This window comes from Varanus komodoensis, unplaced genomic scaffold (assembly GCF_004798865.1).
Source record: "Varanus komodoensis strain SLA01 unplaced genomic scaffold, ASM479886v1 scaffold52, whole genome shotgun sequence".
In the NCBI taxonomy this organism is placed as follows: Eukaryota; Metazoa; Chordata; class Lepidosauria; order Squamata; family Varanidae; genus Varanus; species Varanus komodoensis.
Genome location: NW_025336114.1, coordinates 2,789,435 through 2,802,761, shown reverse-complemented (window position 1 = coordinate 2,802,761; position 13,327 = coordinate 2,789,435). Strand labels below are relative to the sequence as shown.

The 13,327-nt window shown below is 40.1% G+C and overlaps 1 protein-coding gene across 1 annotated transcript in view; it reads left to right on the top strand.

Annotated features, from left to right (window-relative positions):
• The first annotated feature begins 225 nt into the window (after window positions 1-225).
• MYH7B (myosin heavy chain 7B) overlaps window positions 226-13,327 on the top strand; it is a 54,370-nt gene continuing 41,268 nt past the window's right edge. Inside the window, exons 1-5 of the mRNA XM_044447482.1 lie at window positions 226-274; window positions 1,517-1,678; window positions 3,811-3,914; window positions 11,643-11,786; window positions 12,632-12,788. Of these exons, the coding sequence (XP_044303417.1) occupies window positions 1,573-1,678; window positions 3,811-3,914; window positions 11,643-11,786; window positions 12,632-12,788 (511 nt within the window). The 5' untranslated portion in view covers window positions 226-274; window positions 1,517-1,572. The remainder of the gene's footprint in view (window positions 275-1,516; window positions 1,679-3,810; window positions 3,915-11,642; window positions 11,787-12,631; window positions 12,789-13,327) is intronic.

Sequence of the window (13,327 nt, the reverse complement as noted above, 5' to 3'; positions counted from 1 at the left end):
TAGACTGTCTTGCTGCCTCTCAAAACTAGGCCCCCTCCCCGCTTTTGTAATCGCCTGACAATACAGGAGTAAAAATAACCAGACTGCATCTGCAGAGAGATAAAAGTTTGCCTTTTGTGTCTCTATGGGCAGTAGGACAGCAGCACCAATGGAGCTGTGTGGATATGACACATGGGAATTTCTGACATATCTTTCCCTACTCTGACCTTGACAGACACAATAAAAAGGGGCTTCACAGCACACACACACACAGTCACTCAGTCCTGTAGCCAAGGTTGGTAACAAAGAGCATGTCTGTGTTGCATGATTGTTCTGTGCTGCTGTTGCCCTGCGTCCTCTAGGAGGTTTTAAACAGTGGGTGGGGGGATAAGGGCCACAGGAAGCCTCTGGTTGGAAACTCAGGATGGGATGGTGCGGCCAAAGGAACAAATCAAAGGGAAACAAGTGCATGCACTAAGATGTGAGCCGCACAACTGTCTGCTTTTACTGATGTCGTGCTTTAGTATGCATGGACACTGACCACAGATGCTGTTTTCTGCTGTGGGAACCATCTGCCAGACTAGCAGCAAGAGCTGCTTGGAAAATACTGAGTGGTATTGCCATAGTGAATATCTCGCTGCAGGGATCACTCTTTTGTAGGTCTAATATTGGGAACATGTTGTGTTAGGTGCTTCTTTTTGTAAAATTAACAATTGCCTTCTTGATAACATGTGGGATTTCTGCCCATCACTGATGCCACTACGGTAGGAACCTCCAGCAGAGGCAGACTCAGGTACACTGTAGCAAGAGTCGGCAGAAGAGAGAGGACAATGCACTAGTGAATTACTGGTCAGTTTTAAGCTGCATCTCTGCCCAGTGCCCACTGATTCCAGGGATGCTTGCAAAGAACTTTGCCCTATTTGGAACTTGGTCTAACTCAGCAAAGCATTTCTTAAATACTGAAGCGAGCATGTATATTGATAATCACTTAACATACATTCATTCAAGAAATTACTCTTGCTTTATAAATTCAAAAGCACATTGATGTATTCCATTAAACAATAATAGTGATGTAGACCCTGGAAGACCATGCCTGTTATTACAGGATTACCTTAACAAATGGCTAGCATTACGCTTATGTTTTAGAGTAATGGTGTGACGGAGTGTATGAAAAGTGTATTGCTAAACAATGGGTTTTTATATTGGAAGCATGCATAGGCTTGAATGAGATGGCCACCATTGGTTCACCTTGCAGAAAATAAGATGCTTCATTTGGGTAACAAATTGACTTTAGCTGGATAGAGTGAAGGCTGATGGACTATAGTTTATAGAAACCTTTATATCTAGGCTATACTGGCCAAACTAATGTTGTTCTAGTTCTTATTTGTCATAGGAGGAGTCTTTTACATGTCTAAGATAGAAAAATGAAAGGGAACATTTTCTGGTGACTGATACTGAAAGTAGTTATTATTACAGCTTTGCATACTCAGCTGGTGGACTAAGATTACACTTGCACCCTCTTTTCCCACTGTTCTAGAGTGTTTGGCTTTTCTGTTTCCTGCTCTCCAGTATTGTCTCCTTCTAGTAGACAAGATGAGTACTCCTATTATGCATGACATGACGGAGTTTGGGGAGGCTGCTGAGTACCTCCGGAAAAGTTATCAGGAGCAGATGAAATATCAAACTATGCCATTTGATGGTAAGATAACAATTGCATGTCTTGGCTTCCTCTACTCTCTTTCTGAGTGTTGACTTCTCTAGGACAACCTTCCCAAAACCTGGTGCTCTCCAGATGTGTTGGACTACATCCTGCTTCATCTCTGACTGGATAGTACACTGAGAGCCAGTGTGGTGTAGTGGTGAAGAGCATGGGACTGGGACTCAGAGGATCTGGGTTCTAGTCCTCACTCAGCCATGGAGCCAACTGGGTGACTTTGGGCCAGTCACAGACTCTCAGCCCAACCTACCCCACAGGGTTGTTATGGGGATAAGATGGAGGAGGAGAGGTTATGTAAGCTGCCTTGAGCCCTTTGTAGGAAAAAGGCAGGATATAAATTGCAATATAAATAAATAAATAAATAAATAAATATAGTAGTTCAATGTTTTGAGAAAATCTCCTGTAAGGGACCTATAGTATTGCTTGCTCTCATTTTGCTATGGTATTGCTTGCTCTCATTTTACCATAGCGAACTCATGGGAATGATTGAGATTTCTGTGAAGCATATCGCTCTTTATGATCCCTGTATTTGACTGTGGAAACATAGCTCTAATTAAAAGGGGGTAGGGATTAGGTGAAGCTATTGCCATCTCTGTAAGTACAACCTCATTTAATTGTCCTCTTGCTCTACCATTTTGGTGCTAATGGAAAAGAAAGGGAAGCAGTGGTTATTCCCTTTCATTTTACTTTTTAGGACCAGTTTATATATTAAGTTGCCCTGATCTCACATTTTTGGCTATTGCCCTAATCTCAGATTATGTGAGGTATCTTTAGGACTAATTACTGGTTTCTGTGAATTGGGACCCTTATATCTTCTCTCAGGAAAAGCTTCATTTGGGTGGGTTTCCCAAACTTCTAACTGCACATGGTTCAAAGCTGTAGCTACCTATCCAGAGAGGTACTTATGCGATTTGTGTTTGCCATGGCAGCTATGCCACTAGAATAATATGTAAATTAGGGAAGTCAAGAAAGTAATTCTGGAATTACTGCATGAGCTAGAAATACCTACTTACTATAAATAAATAAACAAATAAAATGTGGAGAACGTTAGTTCAGGAAACAGTTTCTTAACCATCTGCCACACTAAAATTTACTGCAGGAATGGGTACTAGATTCCCGACATACACCTTTCCACCCCTGCCATTATCGTATTACATGTGGGTTATTCTACTCCCTTTGCTACAGCTTCCAGGGATGATCTGGTTGGTTTCAAAATAAATACCTCAAGGCTAGTACACCAAGAATAGGGGAAGATAATGCTTCTGTTTCTAATTTGCCACCTGACTCCACCCCTGAGGATAAAAATGTCACAGGAAAATCATTTCAGAACAAATTGTGGAAAAAACTACTGTCTTCGGGATCTCTTAAAATTGTGACTAGAAATGTCACATATCTGGCTTAAACTAGGGCAAATTACAGTGTATCTGATCACAAAGTTTTAGAAATGCTTAATAGAATTCTAAAATGATTCAAGTTAGTAATTGTCTACAATTGTGCACACAAACCCCCATCAGAATCAGAATGCTTGCATGGGTATCCAAAATGTTCACACTTGCAAGTTATATCTCTTCCACACTTAGATTTTTTTTAAATGATTGACATTTATCTAAGGCAAGTTTGTTTTAGGTAGAGCTGAACAAACTTAAAATATGATCAGGATCTTGAAAACTGTATCTATACTTGAAAAGAGTTTTGAAAACAAATAATAGTATAAACTTTGTTTTTCTTTAAACAAACAAACCTAATATGTAATCTAACCTCTTCCGCAATTACAAAATTTAGTTACTACAGTTTTGAATGAAAGATATTTTTACTGATTTTTTTTTTCAAATACATTTGAATTAGGAAAGTTTGCTGTCTCACCTCTTGCTCTTGATCCATGATTTACCTGTAATCTATTAGATTATTTTTAAGTTTATACATACAACACAACGGTAGAATGCTCATATCAATCCTTAAACATAGGAAGAAATGAAACAGAAATCATCATACAAGCACCTAGCATCCAGCTCCAATTACTGGGGAGAAAAGATGACAATATAAGGTTGAGTTCAATGGTGCTAGTTTTTGTAACTTTCCCTCTGCCTTTATTTTCTCTTTTGTGGCTCAAAAAGGAAAGAAGAGGGCCTGGATCCCAGATGAAAAGGAAGCATATATTGAAGTTGAAATCAAAGAATCCTCAGGTGGCAAAGTCACTGTGGAAACCAAAGATAAAAAGGTAGGTTTCCCAACTAGTAGACAGGTTTGAAAGGCAGGGAGGTGGGTAGAAAGGCAAGGCATGTCTGTCTGTGATTGTATAAAAGATGAATGAAGGGAGAGTACAGATGTATTTAAAAATATGGGTCAGAAACATTCCCAATTTTGAAATGATCAAGAGTCAAAATAAGTTCTGAAGTTAAATGATATGGTTACTTGACTTCCATGGCTCCATCCCATACTGATCTTTCAATGACTTGGTTATTACAATTGTAATTAGACACCTCTCCACCCAAATGTTGGAAGTAACCTCTTTATCATTTCTTACCACACTATCTTCCCTGTTAAATCTTATTGTAGCACCATGAGATGGAAACATGGAGAGTAATAACTTTGCCATTGCTGTATTGTAAGAACTGGCCACCATGCCATTAGATTTATTTGTTTGTTTTTCCATTGTATTTCTAAATTGCCGTTCTGAGAATGTATACAAAAACCAAACATGGAGTTAAAAAAAAACCACACACACAATTAGGTGTAATTGCAGTAAAACATTGAAAGCAACATTAAGAACTATAGCAATAACTGAAAAAGATGTTTCTTCCTCCCCCACTTCCTGAATGTATCAAGCATAGGATATTACATACACTGTACATTTATAGCACTTTTTCCTATGTATGCAAAGTACACATATATTGGGAGGGTTCATATGTCACATCAGCCCAACCTGGAAGTAAGCCACTATGCCTTGCTTGTTTTGTGAACAACCCATGGTATACCCAACAGATTATTGTTCTCACCATGGGTTGTTTGTTTTTCCCTGCTCTCCCCTTCCTCCTTCCTCCTCAGTCCCCTAGGCAGTATCTCAAGGGCACTGCAGCAGTACTAAATCATTTCTCCCTACTTCAGTTACCAATAATTGTCACTTTCCTGCAGCATTTTAGCACTTTAACTTTTTTTTTGAGTGGGGTAGGGAAAAATTGTGAAAGCTGACTTGGCAGTCATCCCTCACAATCCTGTTTTGACAGCCCTTTCAATGTGCTTCAGTGGGACCTTGAGGAGACTAGCAGTGGCTGGTAGATATTTTATTTTATTATGCACATAAATGCACAATTTTGAGTAGGTGGGGGAGATAAATGAGCAGTACTTGTACATCTGTGGGAATTTAAAGTCTTGGTTTGAGCAATGTCCTGTCAAAGTGCAGGACTATTGCTCAGGGGGCCTTATTGTTTAATGGGTGTGATAAAAATCCAACAGACAAACAAACAAACAAACAAACAATTAGTCATGGACATTACCTCAGAGAGGCTCCAAATAGGCTCCTTTCCCCTTTGCTTTCATTTGACAGCTGTCAGAAAGCAAAATGTCAAGACAAAGCAAAGGTGTGAAAGCTCTTTGTTCACAAAAAGTATACTGGGCACTTTTTCACCTCTTCACATCAATGTCATCCAGTTTTTTCACCCTGATAGTCCTCAGGATGAAGACATTTTGTACTTTCCTGCTCAACACAATACTGTAGATGCTAAGGATAACGCAAATGTTCACCCCTACTTTCACGGGAATGGAATTTTAACAGATATTGTCCCTTTATAGGAGGGCAAGAGAGTGGTTGCCTGGGACACAGATAGCCATATGCCCCTGACAAAAATAACTCAGGTTGGCTGTTGTGATTTTTTTTTAAGTTTAAGTGCAAAAAAGCCATTGCGAGTCAAAAATCACTGTTGACTGTGGTGCTGATAGAGCAAACCAGTGTGGGCTGCCCCTGAGTTCTGTGTGAGAACTTGTGGGACTGTTGGCACTGGTGGTGGCCAGGGAGAGCATGGGAAGAATACAAGGGCCATGAGCTGCTCTTGATCAGCACCTCACTGGCTGCTGGATTTTACCCACCGAGGGATTGGTTGTCCACTTTGGATGGCATGACAACCCACCATGGGTTAAATAAACTCTGCAACAGGCCTGTTTGGAACAAAGGCACTGTGGGTAACCTGGGCTGGGTTCGGATGATACGATAACTATCTATGGCTCACTGCCCATGGATGGTTGCCATGCTACATGAACCAGGTCATCACATCAGCAGTACAAGTATTTCCATAATTAATGGATTGGATTATCTCATTAGCTCAGGAAATTGTTGAAATAGGCTATGTTTTTACCTCAGTTCAGTCATCATACTACACAGGAAATAGGAATTATTTTTTCTTAAGCAATATATATTTTTATTAGAGCTAATTCAACAAATGAATTTTCAGTCAAGTGATAATCTGTGGAATAAATTAAATGCTGCAGCGAATACCATGAGCACTATTAACAGAAACATTTTCAGTTGTTGTTGCTGTTTTTTTAAAGCTGTTTCACAACACTTTCCAGTGACTGACAGCCCCTCTTTGATAAAACTAGAATTATGCTAGCTCTTTCCTGGATAATTAAAAACCATGGCAACATTAGATTGTAAAGATTTTGTTTCTACCTGACTTCATGAAGCCTACATTATACCAATGGTGGAGAGGAAAGCAGCAAGGTGTGGATATCTGTGCTGGACTTCTGTACCTTCGTGCACAATCCTATGACCACTAAACACTGTCTAGATGGCCATAAGATAGGTTGGAGTCCCATGACTGTCCTTGGAAGTTCGTTCTGAGGTTGCAAGTGGAACCCTGACCTCAGAGTGCTCTCCCTCTACCCTTGCAATTGGCACAGCTCTTTCCATGGCTGCTGCACCTCCAAAGTTGCAAGCGTGACTTTGGAGCCTGTGCGTATGAGGGGATCAATCCAGGTGGGTGGGGGGAGTGAGGTTTTGCTGGGCTATCAGGAATCCTAGCTGCACTTCAGCCCCTTCCCCTTGCAATTAAGGGCAAAATACGCAGATGGCTGAAAGCACTTGTCTAAGTTGTTTGTGGGGAGGGCAAAGTACAGAAGTAGTCTTGACCTCCACATGTCTCCCACATTTGATGGGATGCTTGTAACCCTCCAAACTAGAAGTGCTACATGCAGCCATATTGGACAGCACTCTCACTAACTGACTCAGCTCTAACTTCAGTGTAAATAGGAATAAATTTTGTTTTACTATTACTTTACAAAGTTCTGATCTTTCTTTGTTTTTTATTGTCTGTGATTAAGTTCTCCCTCTCAAGATCAAACAATACTGGATAGTTTTTAATAGTCTAGCAGCTGCTCAAAAATCTGCTAATCCTGGGAATGTCATCCAGCTAAAGAAATTTCAGGATACAATATATGCATATTTAGGCAGGAAGAAGGCCTATAACTCCCAGCATTCCCCAGCCAACATGTTCTTCTGTCTAGACATACACTGAATTGCACCTTTAGTAAATTAATCATATGATTATTAATTGATTAATGACTTTATAAATTGATTAAATTGGCATATGAGAAAAAACAATATTATAGAAACAAAAAGTTGCCTTGATTTTTGTATAATGGACATGGCTGGCATAAAAGACATTGTCTTAGGAGATATTATTATCTGTGAGAAGAGGAGAAATGCTCTTTTTAAGATAATGTTTGCCAGCTGCCTTTTTATAAGTATTAAAATTCTATAGAAAGACAGCAAAACATTTTGTAACGAACCAGCAAACAAATGATTAAAAGCATACATTACTACAGCCTCAGGATAATAAATTAATATTTATTGACACTTAGCAGCGGATGGAATATGTGTACAGCATGTGTTCACAGGCAAGGTGAGTCCTTTGGCACATTTGGAGATTTCAGAAACTGTTCTGGGCACAATCACGAAATGACTGGTATGGGTGGACATAGTCAGAAAGCTGTTCATGGGAAATTAGCATGGAAACGAGTAGAGGCTCCCACTTGGTCTTGAAGCAGCCTCAGCTCCCAGTAAGAAAAACCATTTCTCTTTAAAAAATTAAATAAAATTAGGACAAGTACAGTGTATCAGTGGAAACCAAGGATGGTATCTGGAGGCACACTGGTGCCCATGGGCACCACGTTGCTTATCCCTAGCCCAGGTGAAAGGATTCTACAGTCAGTGAGCCACCACTAAGAAGCTCCCACCTGAAACAGCATCATACAATACTGTAAATCATGCATTTGATAATTAGGGATGAGAGGGTTATTGATTTTTATATTTACTTTTTAGAAATTTTTTAATATACGGTATATGTAGGCATGGGTTATAGTCTCTAATGTCGTCATTAAAAATCCCAACTAAGGGTCAATATGTGATAGAATCTGTATTTTAATAAGCAAGTACATAACTGAAGGATGCACAGAAAATATTGTTCTTAGTCCATGGGACCAGTTAACCAAGTCCCGCGTCACTTTGTCAATGCCTAGCTACGTGTTTCTTTGTGACTCCTGAGTCCACAGTGATGCTTTGAACCATATACCTTCCCAATTAAGCTACTGCAGGAAAAACCGTTTCTTCTTAGATGAGCAGTAACATTTGTTAAATGTAATTGGTTCTAATCAGGCACAGTTGTGCAATATGATAGCTATTCCAGTTCTTGGATTTATAACTAAATCCAGTTATTATAAGTAATGAATTGTACACTTCAGCTGTTTGTCTAAATAACCTCAGACCTTCCTGATTAAAATCCTGCAGCATATTATTTTTTTAGGTTATATTTATCTGTGCAGACCCATGACAGTGGCAGCCACATATACCAAGGAGCAATGGAAGTGTAATTACAGGAGTCACGATAAGACATGACTAAGACCTATTAAATCCCTAAGGCTCCACTCTTTAATGTCAATGGCATTTACTTCCATGCAGACACATGTAGCATTGGGTTGCCAGTCATTGTCTAGTAAAACACTGTGATGAACAGTCTGTCTTCATATATTTCCAAGCTACTATTGAGAGCTAGAAAACAATGTAAAGTAGTTCTCTGAGTATGGCCAATACACAAAGGGAGTAATTTGAAATCTCAGGATCACAGTCTTGGAAGGGGCTGAGTTGTCGTCTCTTCCAATCATTTGCATGAAACACTACATCCTGTGCTTATAAATCTTTTATCAGAAACTGCCCAATATTTTTCCTCAAAAAATTAAGGAAGGAAATCCCCAAAACTGCCAAGGCACCATTCTGTTACCAAGCTACTCTCTCATGCATTTTTGGTAGTTTTTCATTTATTACTTAGAGCACATACATAAAGATGGGAAAAACTCTATGCACATTTAAAAAGAAAAATGTCCTACAACTTGTAGCATACCTCAGCCAATAAGTGACATTGTATTTGTGAAAATTTAAATAAAAATAACTTTGAATTGCTTATTTAATGCTATAGTTCAGGACACAATCTTAAAATGGATGTTTTCAACACTTACGCAGACATTAGAAGGAAAGGATGTGGACAGAGGGGAAGTGGAAATTCACATGGAGTTCCTGCTTCCAATTTCATTGAGATATTTCACATGCTTACATGCAGCAGCCTGTTGTAAAATGTCTTTCCATCACCACATTTCTCCTTCCAAACAGATCAAGACTAGAGGCTTATAACTATAGTCTTTTATTATGCTAAAGTAGACCAGTCAGGCTGATTTTATCATACAAAGGGAGAGTTATTAACAAAAGACATGTGTCAAGTTAGAAAGCTATCTAATTAAGAAAATTGATTCCAAAGTGAATTCCTCTCCTCCCTTCCCCACTAAATGGAATTAGGTCCCCCTTCAGGGAGGTTCCCACTGCTTGTGGGCCATATGGTAGGACAGCTAGATTGTACTCAGTTGGTCAGCTTTCTCTTCACACTGTTGGGATCTTGGATTGAGCACTGGATGACTTCCAAGCTTTGCTGAAAGAGATCTACGCTCATGGGCTGTCTGGGATAAGCAGCCTGGCTCTGCCCAGATGTTTTCGACTACAATTGCCATAAGTACTGACCATTGGCCATGCCAGCTCGGTCTTACGGAGTTATAGTTGGAAACTCCGGAGGGCAGTAAATTGCCTGACCCTGCATACAGTTATGTCTGCACTGACTTGCTGTCCAAGCATTTAACTGACTGGAGACCAGGAGTGGAGACTGCCTGTGTGTTCCCACTGCATCCCCCCCACCCCGGGGTTAATGTCTGCACAAGGCTCGGCATTAATTTTAATGGGGTGTAGGAAAGATTTTAAACATGGCTTTTGTGAGCAGTGAGATATTACTCTGACTTTTGGTATGGTACCTTTACTAGATCATTTTTGTTTGAAGTCAGAGAAATAGATACAAAACACATTGCAATGTGATATCTGAAGTGGGACTTCTTAAAAGTTACAGTTTATTCTTAGAATAATATGGGTCATTGGTGAAAGACAGATGGCTTCCATGTTGGTCAGTTGTTGGAAAACCAGGAATAGTCATTATTTTTCCAGGATGGTTTTACAGTACCTATTAAAACACTGCAAAATAGACAAGGCAGTGTTAAGAACTATCCCAGCTATTTGGCTATTGTCCAATTTAATAAGCATTATTTATAATTATGCATTATCACATAAAATTGTACTTATACGTTTAGATGATATAATTATTTTTGCTGATTCTTTATGAAACTTCCCACATCAAGCAATTTTTGTACAAGGTCCCTTGGTATCTTCTTTTTTGTTCTGTGTTTTTCTTTCTGTTTATTTTTATTTTAATCATCATCATCAGCAGCAGCAGCAGAAGAACTATCCCAGGTCTCTCTCTTTTGCTGTCACTCTGTGGTTGGTGGGCTTATGTTTGAAGGAACCTTACAACTTCTTAAGGACTAAAAACATTATAGCACAAGCTTTTGTGGCCTATAGCCAAGTCATCAGATACATTAAGTGTTACCCACAGTTGGCTGGTGTGTACATATAGACATACACTGCTAGGTAGGGGCTTTTCTGTGTGAAATATTTATCATGCACTTGTCATACGCTACTCACTTTTATTTATTGGTTCTTTGGACAAAGTTGTGACCCTCTGGCTTCATTTATGTTGTACTTCCTCTGAGGCTTTTTTCAGAGCTGCAGAAGTGCAGTATTTAATTGTAAGACCAAAAGACAGTGCTTTTTTAGTTGTGTATTTGCACTATCCCCCTATACCAAAGTGCCACCTAGAGGTTACCCAGTGGAAAAGCAGCACAGTAAACATTTCTCATATAGTGCTGGCCTATCAATTCTGCAACAAAACCAACAGTGGATTAACAGCCTCACGTGGGAAAAACTTTTAGAGCAAGGGGTAGTGAACCACAAACCATTTAGCTACCGAATGGAAGAAGTACATGCTGTGAAATGCTTCAGAGAAGAAACCTGACACGACTTCACAGCAGCAATAACATATAGCACAACCATCTTAGTTTTGCTATGGTAAGTTAAACACTTACCATAGTTTTTAACTATGTTTACCCAAGTTTCTGTCATGGGGCTGAAAATAATTGTTCTAATCCAAGCCTAAATAAATAAAGTCAAACTTCTTGTTAAATTTTAATTCAGCCATTTCACGCTGAAATCTTCCTTTGGATTTCCGTTGGGTTTATGAAGCAAATAGTTCAGGACTGGAGTTAAGGCTGGCTGCTTGCCTGCAGAATGCCATCAGCTGGAAGAACAGACTTCTTTTCCATCTGCGTCCTCTCCAGATCTGCTCCTGGGAATTGAAGATTTGCACCCAAATTTGCAGGGTGTGTAGGCAGGGGAAGGAAAGTCCTGTTGTCTGAGCAAAAGACCACTCAACTGATGTTGGGTTTAACCCTCGGAACTGGAACCTGTGCAGGATCTTGCAGGATTGTGTAGTGTCCCTTTAACAAAGTTCTTTTGTTTGATTCCCTACAGACTGTTGTTGTTAAGGAGGATGACGTTCAGCAAATGAATCCTCCCAAATTTGACATGATTGAAGACATGGCCATGTTAACTCACCTCAATGAGGCCTCTGTGCTGCATAACCTGAAACGGCGGTATTCCAAATGGATGATCTATGTAAGTAAGAGAAGCTCTCTTGATTCTCACTTATGTGTGTGAACCAAAAGACTGGCATTGACCAAAACAGATTTCTCCCCATTGCTATGAAACATGGCTTCCCATATATTCATTTGCTATCTCAAATAGCAAGGCATGTCATGATTTCCTCACCTTTAACTTCCACAATTTTTCCTCCATTTCTGGTTATAGATACATGGAAATGGCCATATTATACCTTTGATTCGACTTCCATTTACAAAATATAATAAACAAGTCCAGACAATACTTGACTGAGAAAAGTGAGTTCTCAAACAGGGGTAACAATTCAGTTCTCAGTGGTGGGGTACAAGTGAAGAGGTTTTAGATTTTTATTTTTTTTAAAGTTAAAGCATTTTTTCCTAATACGCATTTTTTCTAAAAGCGTGGTTCCAATTTATAATATGCAATTTATGTTCCTGGGGAGTAACTACATATAGGTCTAAAACACGGCAGTGGTGGCGAGATGGTTCTCTTCCGTCCTTCGAAAAGTGCCATCCTGCCACCAAGGTTCACCTCAGTAATCTAGTCCCCATAGTCTTGGAGGGCCCTTGGGTCAGCTCCCTGTCGACCCACCTTCTCCTCACTGTTGTCACCACGGCTCATCCACTTGTGATCCTTCTCTGGACTCAAACCACATCTCAGACGATAACTCTTCAGAGCCAAAGGGAGAACGCTGCTCTATCTCCATCACAGTTCACCTGCCAGGTGGCTCCAGAGGTTGGGAGTGGCCCCTTCCTGGGAAGTAGGCCTTGGCAATTACATGCTAATACCTGCTCCTGGCACTCACTCTGATTTCCCTCATCAGTCTCTTTCTTTCCCTCCAGACGTACTCAGGCTTGTTCTGCGTCACCATAAACCCATATAAATGGCTCCCGGTCTATACTGCTCCTGTTGTAGCAGCCTATAAAGGCAAGCGGAGGTCTGAGGCCCCACCCCACATCTACTCCATTGCGGACAATGCCTACAATGACATGTTGCGCAGTAAGTCTTGTATCTGTCCTCTCATCAAACTGCAGCAAAGAGGGGAATTGGAAAGCTAACCTACCCATATACTCATACCAAAGCCTTCCCCAACCTGAGGCTTTGGACTCTCATTAGTCCCAGTCTGGATGGCCAATGGTCAGGATTGCTGGAAGCTGTAGTGAAACACATGCCAGATTGGAGAAAGCTGCTTTACGCACACACAGCTGGGAGAAGCACACTTTAAAACTTTCCTAAAGTCTGGTGATGTACAGCACTTTTAGGATCAGTTCCATCTCCACACAAGAATGGGACATACCTCACAAGCAGGATTCAGGGAGCAAAGAAAAGGGTCCTTTATCCAAGAGGCAAGGCAGATCTTTTTTTTTTTTTTTTAATGATGATCTGTTTATGTGTCACTTACTATCTGAAGCAGGACCATGTATAAGATTTTAGCAATTCTTTCTTGGATTGGAAAAAATAGCAGCTATTTCTGGGATTGCACTCTGTGATCTTTCTGATCATGGAAGCAGCTGCTACAGTCCTCTGTGCTCCTGGCA